The sequence below is a fragment of the Athene noctua genome, chromosome 9 (assembly GCF_965140245.1).
Source record: "Athene noctua chromosome 9, bAthNoc1.hap1.1, whole genome shotgun sequence".
Lineage (NCBI taxonomy): Eukaryota > Metazoa > Chordata > Aves > Strigiformes > Strigidae > Athene > Athene noctua.
Genome location: NC_134045.1, coordinates 4,566,796 through 4,588,744, shown reverse-complemented (window position 1 = coordinate 4,588,744; position 21,949 = coordinate 4,566,796). Strand labels below are relative to the sequence as shown.

The 21,949-nt window shown below is 58.4% G+C and overlaps 2 protein-coding genes across 3 annotated transcripts; one reads left to right on the top strand and one right to left on the bottom strand.

Moving 5' to 3' along the window:
• Window positions 1-708: 708 nt before the first annotated feature.
• On the bottom strand, window positions 709-7,583 carry CCDC102A (coiled-coil domain containing 102A). 2 transcript variants are annotated; one of them, XM_074913211.1, is made up of 9 exons: window positions 7,509-7,583; window positions 5,142-5,745; window positions 3,751-3,953; window positions 3,533-3,641; window positions 3,183-3,299; window positions 2,885-3,094; window positions 2,447-2,617; window positions 2,250-2,353; window positions 709-1,223 (listed from the first exon to the last, which is right to left on the bottom strand). In XM_074913211.1, the coding sequence occupies exons 2-9, from the start codon at window positions 5,685-5,687 to the stop codon at window positions 1,097-1,099; spliced, it is 1,587 nt and encodes a 528-aa protein (XP_074769312.1). In that variant the 5' UTR covers window positions 5,688-5,745; window positions 7,509-7,583; the 3' UTR covers window positions 709-1,096. The 2 variants fall into 2 exon arrangements, with proteins under 2 accessions (XP_074769312.1, XP_074769314.1); XM_074913213.1 differs by having other exon boundaries at window positions 2,885-3,079.
• On the top strand, window positions 5,969-17,378 carry ADGRG5 (adhesion G protein-coupled receptor G5). The gene is made up of 15 exons (XM_074913654.1): window positions 5,969-6,023; window positions 6,763-7,218; window positions 8,296-8,380; window positions 12,509-12,666; window positions 12,772-12,874; window positions 12,981-13,107; window positions 14,068-14,202; window positions 14,349-14,465; window positions 14,636-14,678; window positions 14,839-14,945; window positions 15,656-15,774; window positions 15,989-16,254; window positions 16,338-16,437; window positions 16,878-17,140; window positions 17,295-17,378. Exons 1-15 carry the CDS (start codon window positions 5,969-5,971, stop codon window positions 17,369-17,371), a joined length of 2,211 nt encoding a protein of 736 aa, XP_074769755.1. The 3' UTR covers window positions 17,372-17,378.
• The last annotated feature ends 4,571 nt before the right edge of the window (window positions 17,379-21,949 follow it).

Genomic DNA, 21,949 nt, shown 5'->3' with positions numbered 1-21,949 from the left:
CCCTCACTGAAAGCGCCTGCAGGTACCTCCACCCCCAGACTCATTTGTTGGGCCATAAAAAAAATGAATAATCACTGGAAATAAAAGGGCATTAAAAATACCCCCCATGAGCAGCAAAGAGCTGTGCTTTTAGCCAATCAATTAAAAGGCAGAGCAAGGGCATTAGCTCACTGAAATATTAATTTTTAATAAGGTTGTGTCTGAGCTCCTCCAAAGACCCGCTCGGCCCTGCTTGGGGGGGAGGGGCTGGGCTGCCAGGGGCTGGCTGGGGCACTCAGCACCCATGGGTGAGCACCCCTGTACCCAGGGGGGAGCACCCCTGCACCCACGGGTCAGCACCCTGCAGCTTGCCAGGGTGAGCATCCTTGCTCCTACAGGTGAGCACCCTGCACCCAGAGGGGAGCAGCCCTTCCCGCCTGCCGCAGCCCGGCAGACACAGACACCTCTACAGCTGTGTGTGCTACCAGCCGCCCCGCAGCCCCCTTCTCACTTCACAGGCACAGGGACAGGCTTTACCCATGAGCTGGGCTCGTCCCCAGGCACGGGGGCAGTGATGGCAGCGGGGTGATGCCAGCAGCTGCACATCCAGCCCCGTGTGTCACTTGCAAAGAAATTCTGTTTCTCCCCAATGCTGTCCCCCCCCATCCCCTCCATCCTTGCTCCCACGAGCAGCAGCCCAAGCCATCACCAGAGCCTGGGCCCCTCTGAGCTCTGTATTTATTATTAAAAAAAAATCATATACAAATACATACATATACATAATATATATATATATATAAAATGTGGGCAGGAGCACGTGGCTGGCTGCAGGGCTCAGTGACCCTCTCTGCCCTGCGCTTCTTCCTCCTGGGCTGCTCAGTGATGCCGCCTTTGGTGGCCACATCTGTGTCCCAGGAGATACCAGTGGCCGAGGGGCATCAGATACTGTCCGAGAGGCAGCAGGCTTGGAGCACCCCTGCACAAATTCCTCCACGCCGTTCTGTGCCTCACTTTCCCCATCTATGTCACCGCATGGCCAGGCCCCATGGCAACAGGCGCTTGTGGGCAGAGAACCGCCATGGGACGTCCCGGTGGTGGTGGCACCCGGCTCTGGGCTCTAGGGCACCTGGATCTGCAGGTCCTCGTCCTCATCGGGGTCACTGGTGCCATCCCCGCCGTCATCAGGGCCAAAGCGGGCGCTGCGCATCTTGCCGAAAAGTGGGGTGCTCTGCTGCCGCCGCAGCCTGCCAGGGAGAGCTGCTGGGGCAGGGGTGGTGGGGCACAGCCCTGGGGGGATGCCAGAGCCCGGCCCATCCCCTCTGCACGCCTACAGCATCACTGCACCCCGGGAGGACCCCATTTCACTAAGCTCCGGGTGCAGGATCAGCCCCCCCCAGCTTGAGGCTGACCCTCTGGCATGGGGCTGGGGAGCCCTGGATGATGCTCAGCACAAGCAGGGCACTAGGGCCTGACACCACCATGCTGGACATCTCAGACCTGGTTAGAGTGCAGAGCAGAGTGGAGTCATCCCCCTAAAATAGGGATCCCCCAAAAAAACCCAAGTGTCTCCATTCCCAGGAGCCTGTGGTGGTTTTAGCCCCTCACTTGTCTTCACATGAAAATTTACCAACGAAAATTTATGAAGCAAATTTGAAATCAAAAGGCCCAGGACCTGGTCAGATCCAACCAGTTTGCTGCGTTTTACTGGAAAGCATAAATTATTTAAGGACGAGCACATGGGGAGACTGGAGGGAGGGAAGATGAAGCCTCCATTATTCCTCCATGATTTAATGAAGATGTCCCAATAAAATAAAGGAAGATTATAAACACAAGCCCCCTAGTGCCTCCCGGAGATGCGGCATCGATCTCTCATGGCCATTTCAGCTCTTTACTGCTGGAGAGGCAAAGTGAGGCCAGGGAAAGCTTGTAAGGGCAATAAAACCCACCTCCCACCTCTCCAAACTTATATGGGATGCTCAGACCCTGTCCTGCCCCTGGGTACTGGTGGATGAAACCCCAAGCTTCATGAAACTGGTCTATACTGGTCTGTGGGCAGCCTTGTGCTGGTTTAACTGGGAGGTGACTGCCATTCAGCTTGCAGTGGGCTGAAGGCTGCTCCAAGGACGGCTGCATACCCTCGGCGGATGTCGGAGGCCCTTTGGCCATGCTTAGCCCAGGTTCAACCAGGAGGGGTGGTGGCAAGGAGAACATCACCCCGCCCTTGGGTCCCTGCTGATCCCCACCGTGGTGCCCCCTGGTCCCCCTCTCACCGGGACTGCAGATGCTCCAGCTGCACCTGGAAGCTCTCGCTCTGCTCTGTCTGCTCATCCAGCGACCGCTGCAGCTTCCGTGTCTGGTTGTGGGCCTCATCCAGCTGCGAGATGGGAGGGGATGGGGCTGTCAGCAACTGCAGAGGGAGTGGAGCTGCCCCCTGCCCTGTCCCCTCCACCAGCACGAGCTTCCCCACCTCATCCTCAGCTTGGGCCAGCTCCTTCTTCAGCTCCTCCACTCTCAGGCGCAGCTTCTTCACCTCACCCTCATGCTGCTCCACACGGCGGTTGGCATGGGCCAGCTCGGCCATCTTCTCCTGGTACTGCTTCTTCAGCTTGGTGTGGATGTGCTTCAGGTCGGCCAGCTCCTGCGGTGGGCATGGGGAGGGGGGCTGAGCGGGTGAGAGCCACCCCCACTGCGGGGTGCCCCCTTCTCCTGCCCCAGGGACCTCTTCCCACCACCCCACCCCATGACAGAGATGCTGAGGGAGCAAGAATGGGGTCACTACCACCCCTCAGATGAAAGATGGTGGCAGTTTGTGCTTGAGGAGGGCCTGAGGGATGCTGAGCCACTGCTGAAGTGACAGTGTCACCCAGGGAGGGGGTGGCAGGGGATGGGATAACCCCCATGGCACCTTGTTCTTCTCAAAGAGCTCGGCCTGGATGGTCTTGAGGTCGGTGTCCAGGGCGCTGGCTGTCTGGCGTCGCTTGCGAGCCAGCACCTCCTCCAGGTCCTCGATCTGTGCCCGCAGCTTCTTGTTCTCCCGCTCCAAGTTGAGCTTCTCTGTCTCCAGCCGCTCCCGCCGGCCCCACTCGGCTGCATTCTCTGCCTGCAGCCGCTCCATCTGTGACAGGGACACGGGGTGGCCGGGGAGACAGAGGGGACCCCCCTTGCTGCTCCCTCTGCCCTCCCGCATTGGGGTTCAGCCTCACCTCTGCACGCAGCTCGGCCAGCTTCTTGTCCATGCTGGAGCGAGCACCCAGCTCATCCTCCAGGTCCTCGGAGATGCGCCCCAGCTCGTCCTGGTGGATCTCCTTCAGGATGTTGAGCTGGGGGGGAACACAGAACCCAATGTGGGCAGTGAGCACCCACCTAGTGAACCTGAACCCTGCCCACACCCATCTACCCAACTGGCTCAATGGCACTAATTAAGACCCTTAATGAGCACCCTGGGGTTGGGGAGGTAGTTGTGGGTCACCCTGTCCAACCATCAGGACATGCCACACACTGGGGGACAGGCCACGCCCTGGGGCACTCCTGGTTGCCAAGACACCTCGCTCACCTGCTTCATCACCTCTTGCTTGTTCTTGTTGAGCTCCTCATACTTGATCTTCCACTGGCTGAGCTCGCCCTCCAGCTTCTCAATGCTCTTGCTGAGCGCCAGCTTGTCCCTGGGCAGAGGCAACATGGGCTGGCAGGACCCCATGGGACACCCTGTCCCGCTGGGGACTGGGCTGGGCTCAGCTAGCACCCCGCGAGGATGATGCCCCGAGCACTCACTCCCGCTCCTTGAGCAGCACTTTTTGGCACTCATCCAGCCTCAGCTTCAAGGCGGTCACTTTGGTGGCATCCTCCTCCATGACGCTGACATCCTCCCAGAGCAGGCGGCTCCGTTCCTGGCGGGCAAAGGAGGCCCGGGGGCCCCGCTGCTCCCAGCTCTCATCCTGCTTGCTTGTCAAGATGTTTTCCATCAGCTCCAGCTCCTGCAGTGTTGTGGGTGGCCCGGCACAGGGGATAGGGTGAGGGGGCAGCTCTGGCTTACCACCTCCTACAGCACCCAGCCTTCACCCCATAACCAAGAGCAGCCAAACCCAGCAGCATCCCTCCCTCCGGTCCCCAGAGACCCCCTGAGCCTGATGGAGACGAACCCATCCTCCCAGAGGAGCTCCCATACAGCACCACGCTCTGCTGCCGGCTCTCTGCTCCGCTGGAAATTTGGGGTGACATAACACTGATTTATTACACGGACCTCACCGTGACCACTATCAGGCCCCACAAGCATGCAGTAAATGAGCTGCAGGGGTTTGCTGGGGATAGGGCATCCCTGGGGAGCAAGAGGGGAGCCTGCAGGTTAGGTTAGTCTCAGGGTAATCTCAGATTAGACACTCTGGTTAGTCTCAGATTTGCTGCTCGGCAGCCATGCCATCAGGGGGACTGAACCAGCACAGTGTGATATCCTGAGCAGTGACTTCTGTGTTGTGACAGAGCTGATGGCAGCAGACAGGACAGCTGGAGCAGGTGGGAACATCCCTGGAGTGGCTCTAGTGTCCCTTCCTCCTCCTCCTCCTCCTCCCTTCAGCACAGACCTCTGCCAGAAGCCCGTATGGACACCCTGGCATTTAAGCCATCGCTGGGAGATGCCACTGGCACTGCTGAAGCCACTGTCCCCTGTACAAGCACACTGCCTTACCTAATGCCTCCAAAGGGAAAACCCTGAGAAAGGGACCAGAGCCAGTGCTGAGGCAATCTCACTGCACGGGGCTAGGGGGGTGCTGGACCCCCCCATAATACTGCTCCAAGAGGGGTACGACCCTATGATACTGCTCTGAGAGGGGTCTGACCCCCCCCATGCTCCTCTAAGGGGTCTGACCCCCCCCACTGCTGTTCCAAGACGGGTCTGACCCCATGATACTGCTTTGAGAGGGGTCTGACCCCCCCTCCTCCACTGCTCCAAGAGGTCTGACCCCCCCCAAGGTAATCCAAGGGAAGTCTGACCACCCTGTACTGCTCCGAGAGGGGTCTGCCTCCCAACTGTCCACCTCTGTGGGGCAGGAGTGACCTTGCGGGCACCCTCAGGCAGTGGTGATTTGGGGGGCACATGCAGGCAGCTGCTGAGGGTGAGGAGCCCCTCATGGCACCCTGCCTGCCCCAGGCAGTCCCCCCACCCTCACCTTGGCTTTTTGGGGTGCCTCGGTCCCCACATCCCGCACAGGCTCCTGTTCAGGGTCGGCCTCTCCCTCCGTCCCATCAGTGTCAGGGGGGCTGCCAGTGCCGGGCCCGCCGTGAAGCCGTGCTGGCGGTCGGGTAGGCGGTGGGCGCTCCTCGGGCCGGTCACGGTCACGGTCACGGTCTCGGCGCAGGCCGGCCAGCTCCTTGGTGAGGGCCTCCAGGCGATGCCGCAGCTGCCGCACTTCCTCGCGAGCCCGGTTGCGCTCGGCCCGCACCTTGCTCCATTTCTCTCGCCAGTTGGCCGTGCAGTCCGACCACCATCGCATCGTCTTCTCCATCTGGGCCGCCCGTGCCCGTGCCTCCTCCAGCTCCCGCAGCCGCAGCTCCTCCCGCCCTTCCCAGTCCCCTTCCAGCAGCGCCGGGGGTGGGCCGGGCGAGGGCGTCCCGCTGGGGGGGGACGGGGAGGGCTCGGGGGCCAGCAGGGCCAGCAGCGAACCCCCCGGCAGCGGCGGGGAGCCAGCCAGGCGCGAGGCCCCGCTTTGGCTCATGGTGGGTCTTCCCTAGGGCATGGCCGTCACTGCCGGGGTGGCACCTCTGCCCGGGGACCTGCGGGAGACAGGAGGAGTCAGGGGGGCCCCGGGGGGCTGCAGGAGGTGGCTGGAGGCCCTGGTTTGGGGAGCAGCACACGGAGTGAGGAGGCGCCTGCCGTGGACCCCAGCCAGGTCCCCGGCAAGGACTCTGCTGATGTCCCCAGGGACGACCCCAGCGAGGAGCCAAGTGAAGGCCCCAGCCAGGTCCCCAGAAAACACCTCAGCAAAGGGCCTGGCCGATGCCCACTGAGGACCCCAGCAAAGACCCTGGTGATGGCCCCAGTGGTGTCCCCGGTGAGGTCCTCAGTGAGGACAGCAGCCCACTGCCCAGCCGCTGGCACCTTGTCCCAGCTTGGCACCGCAGGAGGCACCAGCCTGGCCTGGGGCACCTCTGCCAGTGCACTGGAGGCAACACCACGGACAGGTCACCCAGATGACATCATCCAGATGACCTCATCCGGGTGACATCATCTGCAGGCCTCTGAGATCGTCAGTGATGCTGTGGCAGAGGGACCCAGCTGCGCCCCGGCAGCTCCAGTGAGGGTTAAAGCCGGGATCCGGCGCCAGCAAGGCAGGACCAGCTCCGGAAGAGCCGGAGGTGCCGAGCCAGCGTGCGCAGCAGGATGCGTGCCGAGCTGGCCCGACACGCTCTCCGGCAATGCCGCAACAAAGGGACGGCGCTGCCCGCCTGTGTCCCGGCACAGACCTCACACCCCGGCTCAGCCAGGCGGGTAAAACCGCCCCAGGAAACCTTAATGGGAGGCTGCTGTGCGCCCTAATGGGATAAGTACAGAGTCTGGCTGCCGCCAGCCCGCAGCCTCCCAGCAGGTTTTGGGGACGGTGCAGCTCAGCCCCGCTGCCAAACCTGGCCGGGCTGTGAGCCGGAGCCAGGGCAGCGGGAGCAGGGCAATTATGTGCTTTGCACGGGGGGAAAAAAAAAAAAAAAAATTCTGATGATACTTGCTGAAACGACGAAGTTCTGGTAAAACTCAAGAGGCAAGCCCTGGCCTGTGCTCTCCTGCTGCCTGCACAGCCTGGAGGAGATCCAGGTCCCAGCAGGATCCGGCCTCGGCAGAGCCCCGGCCACTGTGGGCGCGATGCCCACGGGAGCAGCGGCAGCACCCGTGCGATGCCCACGGGAGCGTGGACGGAGCACGGGCACCGGCGCAACACCTGCGGGAGCTCAGGCACTGCCGCAACGCCCCGGGGAGCACCGGCACCCCCGCAGAGCCCCCGGCAGCCGTGGCACCCCTGCAGCACCCCCGGGGAGCACGCGTGGAGCACCGGCACGGCGGCAGCGCCCGCGGGGAGCGCGCACGGATCATGGGCACCCCCGGAGCACCCACCGGCACCGCGGCAGCGCCCGCGGGAGCGCGCGTGGGTCGCGGCCCCCCACGGACGGCCCCGTCCCGGGCTGCCAGCGGGGGCGGAACCGCCCGCCCCATGCGCCTCCCCATTGGCCGCCGGCGCTGCCACTCCGCCGCGGGCGGTGACGTGCCCCGGCCCGCGGGAGCCGCCGCATTCCTCCGCGCCCGCCCCGCCCCGTCCCGCGGGGCCCGGTACGGCTGGTACCGCCCGGCCCGGCCCGATACCGCCCGGCCCGGTGCTGCACGGCCCGGCTCGGCACGTCCTGGCCCGGCTCGGCCCGGCCCGTCCGGGCGCGCCCGCCCCCCTCGCCCTTCCCCCCGCAAAAGTTTCCCGCAAAAGTTTTCCGTGTCGCCGGTGCCGCCGGTGCCGCGTCCCGCCCGCTCGCCGGCCTGGCCCGCCCCGCTCCCTCACCGGTGTCGGCGCGGCGGCGGTGCGGACGGCCCGCGCGGGCCGGGGCGCTGCCGGCCGAGTCTCCTCCTCCTCCTCCCCCTCCTCCTCCTCCTCCTCCTCCTCCCCCCGCCGCTCCCGCCCCCCGCCCGCGCCGGCGAGGGGCCGGTCCCGCTGCCGGAGCCCGGCCCGTGGACACGGGTGCGGGTCCTACCGGGCCCCCGCTTCTTTCCCGCCTGGGCCCCTTCAGGGTCCGGGTGCTCCTGGCGCTGCCTTGGCGCGGTGCCAGGGCCCGGTGCTGCTGCCGGACCCTTCCCGGGGCTCTGGCTGCTCCCGCTCTGCTCTAAACCCGTGAGCGGACTGGGAGGGGACACAGGGGACACGGGACATCCCCAGCCGAGTGTCCCCACGGGGCAGTGGGTCCTGGATGGCCACCCAGCACTGCCCCCGCAGCCCTGCGCGTTCCCGTGCTGGTTCCGTCCTGCTCCAAACCAAACAGTAAAGCCCCAAACCACCATTTTCCCCCAGTATTTTTTCCTTTGCTGGATGCTTTTCAGCCAAAAATTTAGGAAATGCAAACGGCCAAGAGGACTTGTGTCACTCGGTACGTGGAAACGATGCCATGGGACACTGACATCCTTTTCCAGCATCAAGCAAAGCAGGGAAAGATAAGTAAAATTAAAGCAAAACTGTAAATGCCCATGCGTATTCCCTCCAAGTCCAGTATTTTTCCACTGGAAACACCCCCCGAAAAGCTGGAGGTGGGGGATGCTTTGCTCTCCCATGCCCCTGTCTCTGCATTTTGCGCCAGGGAAGCTCAACCCGGTGGCTTCTCTTGCAGCTGGTAAAGTGATTTTGCAGGCAGTTTGGCCGGAGCTGCTGGAGCAGGCAGGCAAGTTGGGGTTTTAACCCACTCCCAGCCCTAAAACAGACTTGAAAGCCTGTTTTTTCCAAGTGTGTCTTGACTGTTTACTTGGACGTGAGCATCTTGGTGACACTGGCAAGGTCAAGGGTGTGTTGCAGCATCCTGGGATCTGTGGCTTTTGCCCTTGCAAAAATCAAACCTCCTTGGCCCAGCGTATGTCACCTAAGGACATGGGCAGTGACCCATCTCTGTGGGCCATGGACCATCTTCCTGGCACCCTTCTCCTCCAGCTCTGTGTTTCCGGGCTGGCCCAGGGTGCCTGGCTGTGCCCAGAGAGCTCCCATTTTCAAGATGGGTCAGATGGAGGAAAGTGGTTGCCCCATGCTGTGAACTGAGACTTGGAGACTCTGCGTGAGTGGCTCCAGGTGCTAGGCAAGCACAGTGTGCTATTGCTGCCCCGTGGTGGGCACTGGTGTGGCCAAGCAGTCCCTGCTCCCTGGGCCTCTGCACGTGGCCACATCCCTGCAGGTGAGTCCAGCACATCCTGAAGCACAAGGTAAAGCCTTTTGGGGCAAACCTAACCATTTTGGGGTTTCTGTCGGCTGGGCCAGGTGGCATCACTGACGAGCTGTGCTGTCATGGCTGGGGGTGGCACAGAAGATGCCAACTCTGTCCCAGGAGTAGCATCAAACTGTAGTACCATAGAATCACAGAATATCTCCAGTTGGAAGAGACCCATAAGCATCATCGAGTCCAACTCCCTGCTGCGCGCAGTACTACCTAAAGCTAAACCATATGACTAAGAGCGTTGTCCAGGTGCTCCTTGAACTCTGACGGGCCTGGTGCCGTGACCATTTCCCTGAGGAGCCTGTTCCAGTGACTGACCATCCTCTCAGTGAAGAACCTTTTCCTAACGTCCAGGCTGAATTTCCCCTGACGCAACTTCATCCCACTTCCCCGAGTACTACAGCTGGTCACCAGAGAGAGGAGATCAGCACCTCGCCCTCCGCTGCCCCCCTGGAGGAAGTTATAGACTGTGATGAGGTCACCCCTCAGTGATAATGTCACCCCTCAGCAATGAGGTCACCCCTCAGCCTTCTCCAAGTGACCTCAGCCACTCTTCATAAGTCTTGCCCTCGAGACCCTTCACCATCTTAGTCACCTTCTGGACACACTCTGATAGTTTGATGTCCTTCTACTATTGAGGTGCCCAAAACTGCACCCAGTACTTGAGGTGGGTCTGCACCAGTGCAGTGTAGAGTGGGACAGTCACCTCCCTCGACCATCTAGTGATGCTGTGCTTGATGCACCCCAGGACAAGGTCAGCCCTTTGGGCTGTCAGGGCACATTGTTGACTCATATTCAACTTGCCATCAACCCAAACCCCTAGATTTCTTTATGCAGGGCTGTTCTCCAGCCTCTCATCCCCCAATTTGTACGTATAACCATCCCAGGTGGAGAATCCATCACTTGCTCTTATTAAATTTCACACGGTTGGTGGTTGCCCAGCTCTCTAGTCTGCCCAGATCTCTCTGTAAGGCCTCTCTATCCTTGCGGTAGTACACAGCCCCTCCTAGTTTGTTATTGTTGGCAAACTTACTTAATGTACATTTGACTCCTGCATCCACATCATTTATAAAAATATCAAAGAGCACTGGCCCTAAAATCGAGCCCTGGGGAACCCCACTCATGACTGGCCACCAGCCTGATGTGACCCCATTTACTATATCTGTTTGAGCCCAACCCATCAGCCAATTGCTTGCCCAATGTATTATGAACTTGTCCAGTTGGGTGCTGGACAATTTATCCAGAAGGATGCTGTGAGAGGCAGTATCAAAAGATTTGCTAAAATACAAAACCACCACATCTACTGGCTTTCCTTGGTCAACTTTATGGGTGACTTTGTCATAAAAGGAAATTGAGTGGGTCAAGCAGGACTTTCTCCTTGTGAACCCATGTTGGCTATGACCAATGACTACAGTGTCTCTCAAGTATTTTTCAGTAACTCCCAGAATAATCTCACTAATCTTACCAGGCACTGAAATGAGACTTGACTGGCCTGTAATTACCAGGGTCTTCCTTCTTACCCTTCTTGAAAACTGGAACAACATTTGCCAGCTTCCAGTCAGCTGGGACCTCTCTGGACTCCCAAGACCATTGAAAAGTAGTGGAGAGAGGTCCCACGATGCCATCAGCCAGCTCCTTTGGTACCCTGGGATGAATCCCATTGGGCCCTATACCCTCATGTGCATCCAGTTGGAGCAGCAAGTCTCAAACAAGTTCGAGGTTGGCTGCGAGTCGATCATCCCTTCAGTCATGATCTTCCAACACAGGGCTCCGGCAGTCCCAGGGCTCATATCAGTGTTGAAGACAGAAGCAAAGAAGGCCTTTTACATCTCTACTTTGTTTATGTCCCTATTTGTGAGGTGACCGACCTCATCAAGCAGTGGACCAATGCTATCTCTGATCCTTTTTTTTCTGTTAACATATTTTAAAAGTCCTTTTTTTTGTCCTTCACAGTACTGGCCAGCTTGAATGCTAAAATCAAGCTTTGGCCACATGAATTCTCTCCCTACAGCAGTGAAGAGGATCTCCATAGTCCTTCCGCATTGCCTGTCCTTGCTCCCGATGCCCATACGCTTTCCTTTTCCACCTGAGTCCTAGCAGCAGACCCCTGTTCAGCCGTGCCAGCCTTCTGCCCCCCTGGCTTGACTTCCCATACATCAAACTGTGCCGTGTCTTTTCTCCCCTTGGAGCCCAGCTCCCTGCCCGGTGGCACCACAGTGGTGCCAGGGCAGCTGCAGCAGTCAGCCAGGGTCCTCAGAATGAGAGAGCAGGGGTTGCTGATGAGCTGGTGGTCGGGAGAAGCTCATTAGCACAGAGGTTAATTATATCAAACCTGCCTGGGGAGCAGGGTGTCTCTGGGCCATGCTGAATTGCTGACTTTTACCATGCCCTTGGGGTTTGGCAGTGCCAGAGATGCTCTGCCTTGCCCCGGTAACTCACCAGGATGTGAAAAAGAGAAAGCAAAAGGAAATTTAAAAGCTCTCTTGATTTAATCTGCTCATCTGCATACAAACACTTCCTTTTCTGCTGCCCCAACTGCTGCTCAGGCAGAGCTGATCTCACCGAAGCGCTGCTAACATCGAGAGCTCCCCGTGCCCAAGGTAGGGTGTTCATTGGAGTGAGGGGGGGATGCAGGAGGCTGCCATGGCACTGGGGGCTCACTGGGGTGCCGAGCTACTCCCCACAGAGGCAAAACCCACACGAAGTGACACCCACTCCCTGCCATTTCCGGAGGGTGCAGCGAGGGAATGATGCCCTCTTTGGCTCGGTGGTGGCAAGGGTGGCATTCAGCATTGCCAGGCTGTGCTGGGCAGCAGGGGAGGTCAGGCCAAGCGCCTGCATCGGGCAGCCCCAGGGATCTGAGGGCTGTATCAGTGAGAAGCAAAGGGGATGCCGTGTCTGTCCCTCTCTGGGGGTTGGAGGGCAGCATGGCGCTGCCCACTGTGCTGCTGCTCCTGCCCTGGGAGGCTCTGGCTGCGCTGCCCATCACCAGCCTCAGCGTCTCAAAGCATCAATCCCTATCGCTCCATCCACAGTAAAAAACCGTTTGTGCATCAGGGTGGCACCCCGGGGTTCGCAGCCTCCTCTCCCTGGCTGCTTTTCGTGCCAGCAGCTTCGCCTCAGTGGGTGCTGCTGCGCGTGTCACTGGGTGCGGTGTTGCAACGGATGTAAATCTTGCTGTCAGGCACCTTCCTCCCACCCTGCACTGGGGATGCTTCCTCCTCCCCAGCTTGGTGCTGGGCTGCTGCTGGAAGCCCTGGCCCCATGGTGGAGCATTTCAGGGACTCCTAGGGCTTGCAGGCTGCTTGCTGGGGATTTGCAGCCCCAAGCTGGGATGGCAGTGAGGTCCGAGTCCGTGTTGGGGGCAGGAAGGCAGAAGCCTTGCCCCCGCCGTTTTACAACCTTAATGGTAAAACAGATGCAAAGGGCATCTTGCACCCCAGTCACTGTGGCAAACACTCTCCTCCTCACCCTGCTGTCAGTGCAGCCACTTGGCACTTCTGGGCTGGCGCTTTGCCACCACAATGGTTTTGGTGGGGCATGGCTGCTGGTGGTGGGGGGAAGTCGCCAGGACCCCATCTTTGTCCTGCAGCCAGTGCGTGGAAAAGGGCCAAGGTGCCCCCTGGGTGGGGGCTCTGGGGAGCTGCCCAGGTCCTGGGTGCCTTTTGCAGGAGATGACCACGGCGATGCCCACCCCATCGCTCATCTCCCTTGTCCTCTGCCTCACCACCTGTGTCCTGCAGACTCAAGGTAGGGATATCTTCCATCCCAGCATTAGGCTGAGCACTTTTGGGGCTGTTAGAGCTCCCCGGGCTGGGGTGGGATGGAAAGTGGGGCAGGGTGCTGTACACCGAGGTTCAGGTCCCAAAATGGCTCCATCAGAGATGGAGAGAGAAGTGGTCGCCCTGGAGAAGAAGATGGAGCAGGCCTGTGGCAGAACGCACCACCCCGGGCAGTTGTGAGTGCCAGCTTTGACCCAACTGTCCCCTGGACACCCCACATCCCCCCAGACCCACAGGGGCCAGATCCTGCTGCCCCCTGCCCCAAACACCCTCCCTGTGCAGGTTAAAATCGCTGGAGGAGCAGCTGGCCCGCTGGGAGAAATACAACTTCACGGGTAGCATGATCGAGGTCTACGTGTTCAAGTTCATGTCTGACCGCTTCAGAGGGTTAAAACTCAGTAGCAGGATGGTTGGTCCCCCCACACTGCTGGGGCTATTCCCAGGGGATGCCTGTACCCCCTCCTGGCCCCCCTCTGTCCCTCCACCCCCAATGGGAGGTGCTGGGGGGATGCTGGGGTGGCTGACACTTACCCATGCTGGGTTTCCATCATCTTCCAAGGATTCTTTACACCAGCAAAACCTCCTGAGATGTGGCTCTGCTGGGGTGTCACAGGCAGCCATGGCTGCAGGTCCCCAGCACCGTCACTAGATTAAATCTAGGGGCTTCTAAAGCTGGGGGGGGGGAGGTGGCGTCTGCAGCTGAGAGCCAGGACTTCCATCCTGAAGCTTTTCTGATTTGGTTTATAAGAAGGGACACCGTGGCTCCCGACGTCCCCACAGTGAGAAGGGAAACTGTGGCAGGGACCTTGCGGGGCAACTTCTCTTTCTTGGTGCAAGGGGGGCTTGGTGGCACTGCGGCACTTCCCCTGCCGGGGATGTCTGACTGCTCTGGCCCGAGGTCCCTTCCTGCAGGACACGGCAAGTTTTGCAGGCAGGGGTGCCTGCCTGCCAGCTGGGACCCCCCTGCTTGGGACCTGGGAGCAGAGACTGTCCAAGGGAGCCCACCAAGGTGTGAAATCCCACTGGGAAATCATCCCGGCACAGTGCTGTCTGCCCTGCGCTCACCCCACAGCAGGGCCGGCGGGACAGGCATGCCCACCCATGGGTGACAGACCCCCACCCGCAGCGCCCTGTGTGCTATGGGCTGGGAGGGCTCTGACATCAAGATGGCAGTGGCTGCCATATCTGTGCGTCTGCAGGCATCGTGGCAGAGCTGGAGCTGCCGCTGGGGCTGCGGGATGCTGCAGGGCCCTGACGGTAACTGGGGTGGCTGTGCTAGAAGGGGGAGCCGAGGCAGCACCCCGACCCCCACCCAAGCCAGCCAAGCACAGGGTGGCTGAATCCATCTGTCCCCTGCACACTGACGCAGGATATGAAGCGGGATGGCAGCAGCAGGTTCAGGCACGCCATGAACTTCCCAGCGGAGCTCGTGAAGGGCATCCAGTCACAGGGAGTGGAGCAGGAGCTTGTCTGCATCTACATCCACAGCCCCTGCATCTTCCAGGTGAGTCCAGGTCCTCATACCTCCCCCCAAGCATCCTTGGCCAGCAGCACGCCTGCCCCATCACCCACCATCCACTGAGATACTCAGGGCAGGCAGGGTGTCCTGGGGATCCAGGACTCTCCCCACGGGCACCCCAACTCTTGCAGGATGCCCACAACAGCTCTGTGCTGAACAACTATGTGCTGGGAGCCTACCTGCGGAGCGGGCATGTGGCCGGGCTCAGCCAGCCTGTGGAGATCCAGATCTGGCATGACATGGTGTTGGTGAGCAGGACTCTAGTGCGGGCACAAGCAGGGGGGGTCCCCAGCACTGACGTTTCCCCTGGAGTTGGAGAAAGAGAGTGTTCCCTCTTTCATGGGGATCAGAAGGTTTTTGGGGTTCCTGGGGAGCAGAGAGGGTCCCCAGCTCCTCCCCTCTGTCCCCTTTCCACCAGGATGCCTCCAATGCCACCTGTGTCTTCTGGCAGCCTGAAGCAGGTAAGTGTGGCCGCAGCCAGGACGGGGGCAACACCGACTCGGTGCCATCCCAGAGGCATTGCCCATCCTCCTTCCAGGCAGCCCTGGCAGGGCTCAACATCCCCTCAATGTCCCCGTCCCTTGGCCACTGTGCCACCCTCCAATGGTGGCTCTCCAGCAGGTACAGGCAGCACAGGCAGCTGGAGCAAGGAGGGCTGCGAGACCACGCACAGGGAGGGCACCGTTATCTGCCACTGCAACCACCTCACCTACTTCGCCGTCCTGCTGGTCCACAGCCCTTCTTCCCTCTTCTTACTTCCTTCTTCCTCCTTCCCTCTTCCAACGTCTCTCCTTCCTTCTTCTTCCCACCCCCATGCTCCTTTCTCCTTCCCTTCTTTCTGCTTCCTCCTTCCTCCTCTTTCCATCTTCCTTCTTTTCTCCTCCCTTCTTCCTCCTTCCCCTATTCTTTCCTCGCCTCTTCCTTTTCCCTTTTCCTCCTTTCTCCTTCCCTATTTCCCTCTTTCTCTCTTCTTTCTCCTTCCTTCCTTCCTTCCTTCCTTCCTTCCTTCCTTCCTTCCTTCCTTCCTTCCTTCCTTCCTTCCTTCCTTCCTTCCTTCCTTCCTTCCTTCCTTCCTTCCTTCCTTCCTTCCTTCCTTCCTCTTTCTTCATCCTCCATCCTCCTTTCTCCTTCACTTCTTCCTCCTTCCATCTTTCTCCTTTCCCCTTCTCTCCATCTTTCTTCCTCCTCCCGGAGGTGTGGGTGTAGGTGGGTGTGGGGCTACGGGGAGTGCGTGGGGGTACGGGGAGTATGTGGGGGTACGGGGTGTATGGGGGTGTACGGGGTGTATGGGGGTATATGGGGTGTATGTGGGGTAAGGGGGTGTCCTGCAGAAGAGGGTGGCCAGAGGGGTGGTTTTGCAAGGCCCCCCCAGTTTCCCAGCAGGTGGGTGCTGCCGTGGGACCTGCCCTGGCTGATGCCCCTTGCCCCTCTCTGGCAGCTCCCGGCAGACGCCCTGAGCCAGGCCCAGCTGGCATCGCTCACCCACCTCAGCACCATCGGCTGTTCAGTCTCAGCTGTCGCCACCCTCTGCACCCTCCTGCTCTGCTGCTTCTCCAGGTAGAGCTGTGCCAAGCTGCACCATGCCATGCATGCCATGTTGGGCTGTGCCGTGCCATGTTGGGCTGGGCTGTGTCACGCTGGGCTAGGCTGTGCCATGTCGGGCTGTGCCATGCCACACTGGGCTGCGCCATGCCGTGCCCCACCGTGCCGTGCAGTGCCGTGCCATCCAGTGGGCACCCACCAGCAACCCCTGCCCTCCCACCTCTTGCAGGCAGCGACTGAGGGACAACACGACTAAGATCCACATGCACCTCCTGGCTGCGCTGCTCCTGCTCAACTGCAGCTTCCTGCTGAGCACGCCGCTGGCCGACAGCGCAGAGGGGCTCTGCAGAGTCACTGCTGCCCTGCTGCACGCTGGCCTTCTCTGCACCCTGGCATGGATGGCTGCTGAGGCCTTCCACCTCCTCCTCCTCCTCGTCAAGGTCTACAACGTTTACATCCAGCACTACCTCCTCAAGCTCTGCCTCTTTGCTTGGGGTGAGTGGGCACCTGCTTGGCCATGCCTGCCCGTGGCACGGCTGCCATGGCACTGCTCACACAGCCTGTCCCCGGGCCCACAGGTCTGCCCACGCTGGCTGTGGTGGCTGTTTTTGTCTTCAGGAGAGACACGTATGGGTACCACACCATCAAAACCTCTGAAGGCTACAGCAATGTGACTATGTGAGTGAAGGGGGCTGCCAGGTCCTCGGGCACCCTGGACACACCGGGCACCCCATGGACCCTGGGCACCCTGTGGACCCTGGGAACCCCTGACACCTCAGGCACCCCAGGCACAGCACACACTACAGACACATCATGAACCCCAGACATAGCACGCACCCTGGGCTTGCCAGGCACCCTGGACACACCAGGCACCTTGGGCACATGGGGCACCCCATGCAGTCTGGGCACCCTGAGCACACCAGGAACCCCAGACACATGGGGCTGACCCAGGGCTGGGGCCAGCAGGAGCCAGCCATCGCTCTGATGGGTGCCACTCTTTGGTGAGTGGCCCACCTCCATCTCACCGTGTGTGGGAGCACCAGCCACCATGCCCCTCCTGCGCCCAGCTCCTTCTAGGGGGTGTTGGCCCTTGTCCTCGAAGATGTCCCCTTTGCCAGGTGCTGGCTGACCAGTCCACCCGCCCATTATGCCACCCTCTGCTATGCCGGCCTCATCCTGCTCTTCAACATGTTGGTGCTGGGGAGGGTAGTGACGATACTGCGGAGGATCCAGCAGCAGAAGGGGCAGGCGAGGAAAGACTGGGTGACGGTGCTGGGGCTCACCTGCCTGCTGGGCACCACCTGGAGCCTGGCCTTCTTCAGCTTTGGTGTCTTCCTTGTCCCCCAGCTCTACCTCTTCACGATCCTCAACTCCTTGCAAGGTAGATGGGGAGCACCGGAGTGGGGAGGAGTTTTTGAGGGGACGGGCACCCTGTCACCCCATGGTTTGGGAGCAGCAGGGTCCTTGTCACCTTCCTACTGCTCACAGGAGCTTGGTGCACCCATGGCAGTGACCACCTTGCCATGCACCCACAGGTCTCTTCGTCTGCCTCTGGTATGTCACCGTACACCGCCAGAGCAAGCTGCGCGCCGACAGCAACACCTACAGATAACCTACCCCGACACCAGGGTGAGGGGCTGCGAGGGGAGCGCGGGAGCTGGTCCCCAAGTGTGCGGCGTGGTGGCATCCCTTGGGCTGGACAGCCAGCACCTGCATGCTGTGGTTTTGTCAAAGGGAGCATTTGGGCCGCAAAGCCAGATTTATGGGCAACAGTGTCACCGAAAACTGGGATAAAAGTAACTTATTGACACCAGTGTGATGTAGATAAGCAGACACTTCTTTATTGACGGCTGGACATGTAGGGGAGTGCTCTCACCAACAACACGTACCAGGCACCAGAACAACACACCTTATATAGAACCTACTCATACATATTCATTAAGTATTCATACATAAAAATGTAGTTTCTAAGAAATTATTAACATATTCTCCTCCTATTTCCAATTCTGCGCAGTAGAGGTTAGAAATGTCTAGAAATGGGTCTGGGGTGTAATGTGAGCAGGTGGGCCGTGAGTCGGTGGTCGCGATCTCCCCCTGCTGGAATTACCTTCTGCTTAAGGACACTGTTTTCTTGGCAGGTACCTGCAAGCTGTTACGGTCACTGCCCTCAGTTCCCATTAATCCTGGACCTTGACAACTACTTGCATTCTTCTAGTCCTATACATGTATTATAAATCAGTTTACAAATCATCTTGTGTTTTGTTACCTAGGTTCTAACCGTTCCTACTAGACAATTATGACCAATCCCTTCGGCCTTGGTACAGGGCTGTACAGGGGATTTTAGAGTAACAGTCGGTTGCTAGATTCAAAATACAATAAATGTAAATAAATGATTTTTACTAAAATATCTCTTAATTCTATACTTCTATTAAAATCAAACACAATTTAATTTCAGTTGATAAAATCCGTAACAACAGGAGCTGCCTGGTGCTGGGGGCTGTGGTTCGGGGCCCCGCAGGCGCTGTGCATGGCTCCCCCATACCAGCCCAGGGCAGCCCTGCCAGCTCGCAGCCCCTCATTAATAACTAACACTGACTTCTGCTGAAAGTGGCCACTTTTCATTAAAAGCACCATTTAATTGCTGATGCAGGTCCAGAGCTGACCCCAGCCAGAGCTGCACCACTACAGCTGCACCGCTACAGCTCTGGCCAGCGGCCACGCTCTGCCTTGTTGTGAGTGAAGGTCCCACTAGATGGCACGAGGATTTCGAAGATGGTCCCAGCTCTGGACTGTGCATACAGCAGGGCTGGCCAGCTGGCTGAGCTGGTTAGCTGGGCCGGTTAGCGGGGCCAGTTAGTGGTGCTGGTTAGCAGTGCCAAGGAGCCCGCTGATAGCTGGAAGGGGACTTCCGAGCCCCTGTGGGGAGCTTGTGGTGGTGCAATTCTCACCCCTCCCTGCTCTGCTTGTGGGGCTGCTTGGCTGCTTACATCCCCTGGGCTGTACAACCATCTGTGGAGATAAGGACTGATAATGTTAAGGCACCCTTTTAACAAGCCTGGCTCTTGCCCTCCCGATTGCTCTGAAGTGGTTAAAACAGCCCATCCATCTCCTGAGGGCCTGGCTCACCTCTGCCTGGGATGGGGTCAGATGGGAACAATAACAGAGCTGCGCATTCATTAAGTTCTTGTGCAACTGCTGGAAAGCACCAGAAGGGATCTGACAAAAGTCAGTTATCTTGGACCCTATAAACTGCAGCCACCAGAGAGACCCTTTGAGCTCTCCTGGATCGCAGCGGCCTGTGACCAGCATCTCCCCTGAGCTGGGAGCTTCCTGGGTACCAAAACCCTTAAGGTGTCATCTGCTGCCAGAGCTGAGGGAAGGCCAGGGCGAAGTCTACCTGCCTGAGTCTCAATTACCACCCGCTGAGGAATGCCAAGGCATTGGGAGTATTTGCTCTAAACTTGAGAGGGAAATTTTTCTTTGATCTAGCTTCTCTTTCATCCGTTCTTGCTCTGTTTATCAGTGTGTGGGTACGTAGTTCATTCTACTGCATCCAAATACGTGTGTGGGTGTGTTTGTATGTTCCTGTGTATGCACACGTATATATGTATAAATTAAGGTACCGTTAAGTAAGTTAGTGTGAATCTTGTCATTTTAGAATCTGTAACTAAGTCTCTTTCCTTTCTTTCAACATTTCTGAATTATTTTGTAATGATGAATTGCTGTTAGTTATTAATAAATTTAGATTTCTTACTAAACCATTACTGTGTCAATACTTTCATCTGTGACAGAGCTGCCACTGCACGTCTCACAAGGGACAGGCAGAAGCAGCAGCTCTCCAGCTACATCCCCCCAATCCATTTGGTGCCAGCACAGCTGTGGGCTGCTGAGCATGGCTGTATGGGTGCAGCACCCCCAAATCCCTCCCTGACCCTGAGTTTTCACCCATGACAGCACCCCACCCAAAGCCCTCCTGCTTGCCCCAAAGGTAGAGCGGGGACAGAGGCCACCCACAGCTCTGCATCAGTGGGCAAACGGGCAAATAGAGCTTTGGCCTGGCATCGGACAGACGTGCCGGAGCAGAGGAGAGGGTGGAAGGTGAGTAAGCAAACTGATAACTTGGCTTTCCTCCCACTCACTTAGGAAGGTAGACCCTGAGCAGAGCTCCTCAAAGCAAACACTTCATCAGGGTTTAAGCAGGCCAACGCTTGGGAAATAAATAGTGAGGCCAAATCGCAGGGACTAAAACTATTGGTTGGAGGTGGTGAGTCAGCCCTGAGTCCCGGGTGCATCCCTGTATACTGGGCTTAACCCAGAACTGCATCCGTGGATGGAGCTGGGCATCCTGCTCTGCCCGCTGGGATGCAGAGCAGCATCACAGCATGGTGATGCTGGTGTTACTGGAAAGTGGGATAAAGGAACTTATCGACACCAATGTGATGCAGATAAGCAGACACCTCTTTATTGACAGCCGGGTGCGCGAGTGTGTGCTCCCACTGACAACGCACACCACTCACTAAAATCATACATCTCATATAGTATTTACTCATACATATTCACTAAGTATTCATACATAAACATACTGTTTCATAGAAATCATTAACATACTCTCCTCCTATTTCCAATTCTGCACAGCAGAACCCAGAAATGTCTAGAAATGGGTCTGGGGTGGAATATGGGTGGGTGGCCTACGAGTTGGTGGTCACAATCTCCCCCTGCTGGAATTACCTTTTACCTGGTTTCACTGTTTCTTGGCATGGGCCTACAAGTTGTTACAGTCGACTTTCCCCAGTTCTCATTAATTCTAAATTCTGACACCTCTGTACATTACTTACAATATATTTTAGGTAATAAACTACTTCTGTTTAGACATCTCTATGACTACTTTAAAATTATCTTTAATCACAGGCCTAATTATCTCAGGTCCTAAATGTACCTAGTAGGTGAGTATTGACCAGTCCTCCAGCCTTGGTACAGGGCTGTACAGAGGATTCCATAGTAGCATTGGTTGCTGGATAAATGTGTAATATGCAAGGGTAAACATTTGCCTTGTATTAAAATCATTCTTATATTCATTTTTCTGTAAGTTTCACTATCCACTTACTATTAAATCATCAAGTAATTTAATAACAAGTCAGTAACACTGGCATGGCCACCAATCTGCGTGTGGTGACAACAGGCTCCTCAGTGTCCCCGTGCCTGTAGCTCTCAGGATGTGCCAGTGGGGTGTCATTTGCTGGTGACGCCTGTTTCTGGTCCAGGGGCAGGGACCCAGGCATCACCGGGCAGCCTCATGGGGTGACACACTGCCCGTCTCTGCCAAGCAGCGATTCCCTTTCTGGCTGCTTCCAAGGGCCTGGTTCTGGGCTGTGAAGAAAGCTGCTGGCTATTGTTCTTTGTTCCATGCACAAAGGGCAGCCAGCGCTGCTGAGTTTCCATCCCTCCCGCCGGCAGCCGGGACAAAAGCGCGTCCTGAGGGGGCTGTGTGTCCCCGCTCCCAGCCCGCTGGGCACCGCGGTGCCCCCAGCTCGCGGGCGTGCCCCCACTGTGTGGTGATGAGCTGTGCATGGCTCACCGCTTCGGCAGCTGACTGCAGCTCTTAAATAAGAAGCCTGGGGGTTTGCTGAGCTGCCAAGTGCCTGCTTGTCCCCCATGAGCCCCACTGTGAAAGAGTCGCATCCTGGCTGTGGCAGCTCTAGCCCCCTAGTTGCTCTTGGGACGTGCTTTCTGGGCCCTGTCTCCCCATCTCAAGACTTTGGGGCTTGCGGCGCGAGTCACGGCAGCTGCTGGTGCCTGTGTACGTGAATACATCTTGTTCCTGTATCCGGTTGCGCTTGGAAAACAAGCGCTTGGTGATTGCCTCCCGGCAGTGGGAACGTGGCACCCGCAGGGCATCCTCAGGGACCTGAGCTCAGGGGCAAAAAAAGGCACTTTTCCTACCCCTCAGCACCAGGAGTCGAGTCAAAACACTCCCTGGGGTCCCCTGGGAGTGCAGGGTGGGATCCAAGCTCCCAGCACCCCCAGTACCCAGCAGCGCTGGGACCAGCTCACCCCAGCCTTGGGGCATGGCAGGCAGGAGAAGGGGGAGCCGGCCCATCTGATCTCCCCAAGGAGAAATAATCCTGTTTACCTTCCCCTGCGCCTTATCGGGCAGGAGCCTGGTGCTGAGCTGCCGGAGAGTGTTGTGCCG

What these genes read in the sequence shown, in the direction of transcription:
- ADGRG5 (XM_074913654.1), top strand. Translation starts at nt 5,969, where the DNA reads ATGCCCACTGAGGACCCCAGCAAAGACCCTGGTGATGGCCCCAGTGGT. An exon ending in TCTGGCATGACATGGTGTTG is followed by an intron (nt 14,466 to 14,635) that starts GTGAGCAGGACT and finishes CCTTTCCACCAG; the next exon opens with GATGCCTCCAATGCCACCTG. An exon ending in CTTCTGGCAGCCTGAAGCAG is followed by an intron (nt 14,679 to 14,838) that starts GTAAGTGTGGCC and finishes GCTCTCCAGCAG; the next exon opens with GTACAGGCAGCACAGGCAGC.
- CCDC102A (XM_074913211.1), bottom strand. Translation starts at nt 5,687, where the DNA reads ATGAGCCAAAGCGGGGCCTCGCGCCTGGCTGGCTCCCCGCCGCTGCCG. An exon ending in AGGCACCCCAAAAAGCCAAG is followed by an intron (nt 3,954 to 5,141) that starts GTGAGGGTGGGG and finishes ACAACACTGCAG; the next exon opens with GAGCTGGAGCTGATGGAAAA. An exon ending in TGGCCCAAGCTGAGGATGAG is followed by an intron (nt 2,354 to 2,446) that starts GTGGGGAAGCTC and finishes CCCATCTCGCAG; the next exon opens with CTGGATGAGGCCCACAACCA.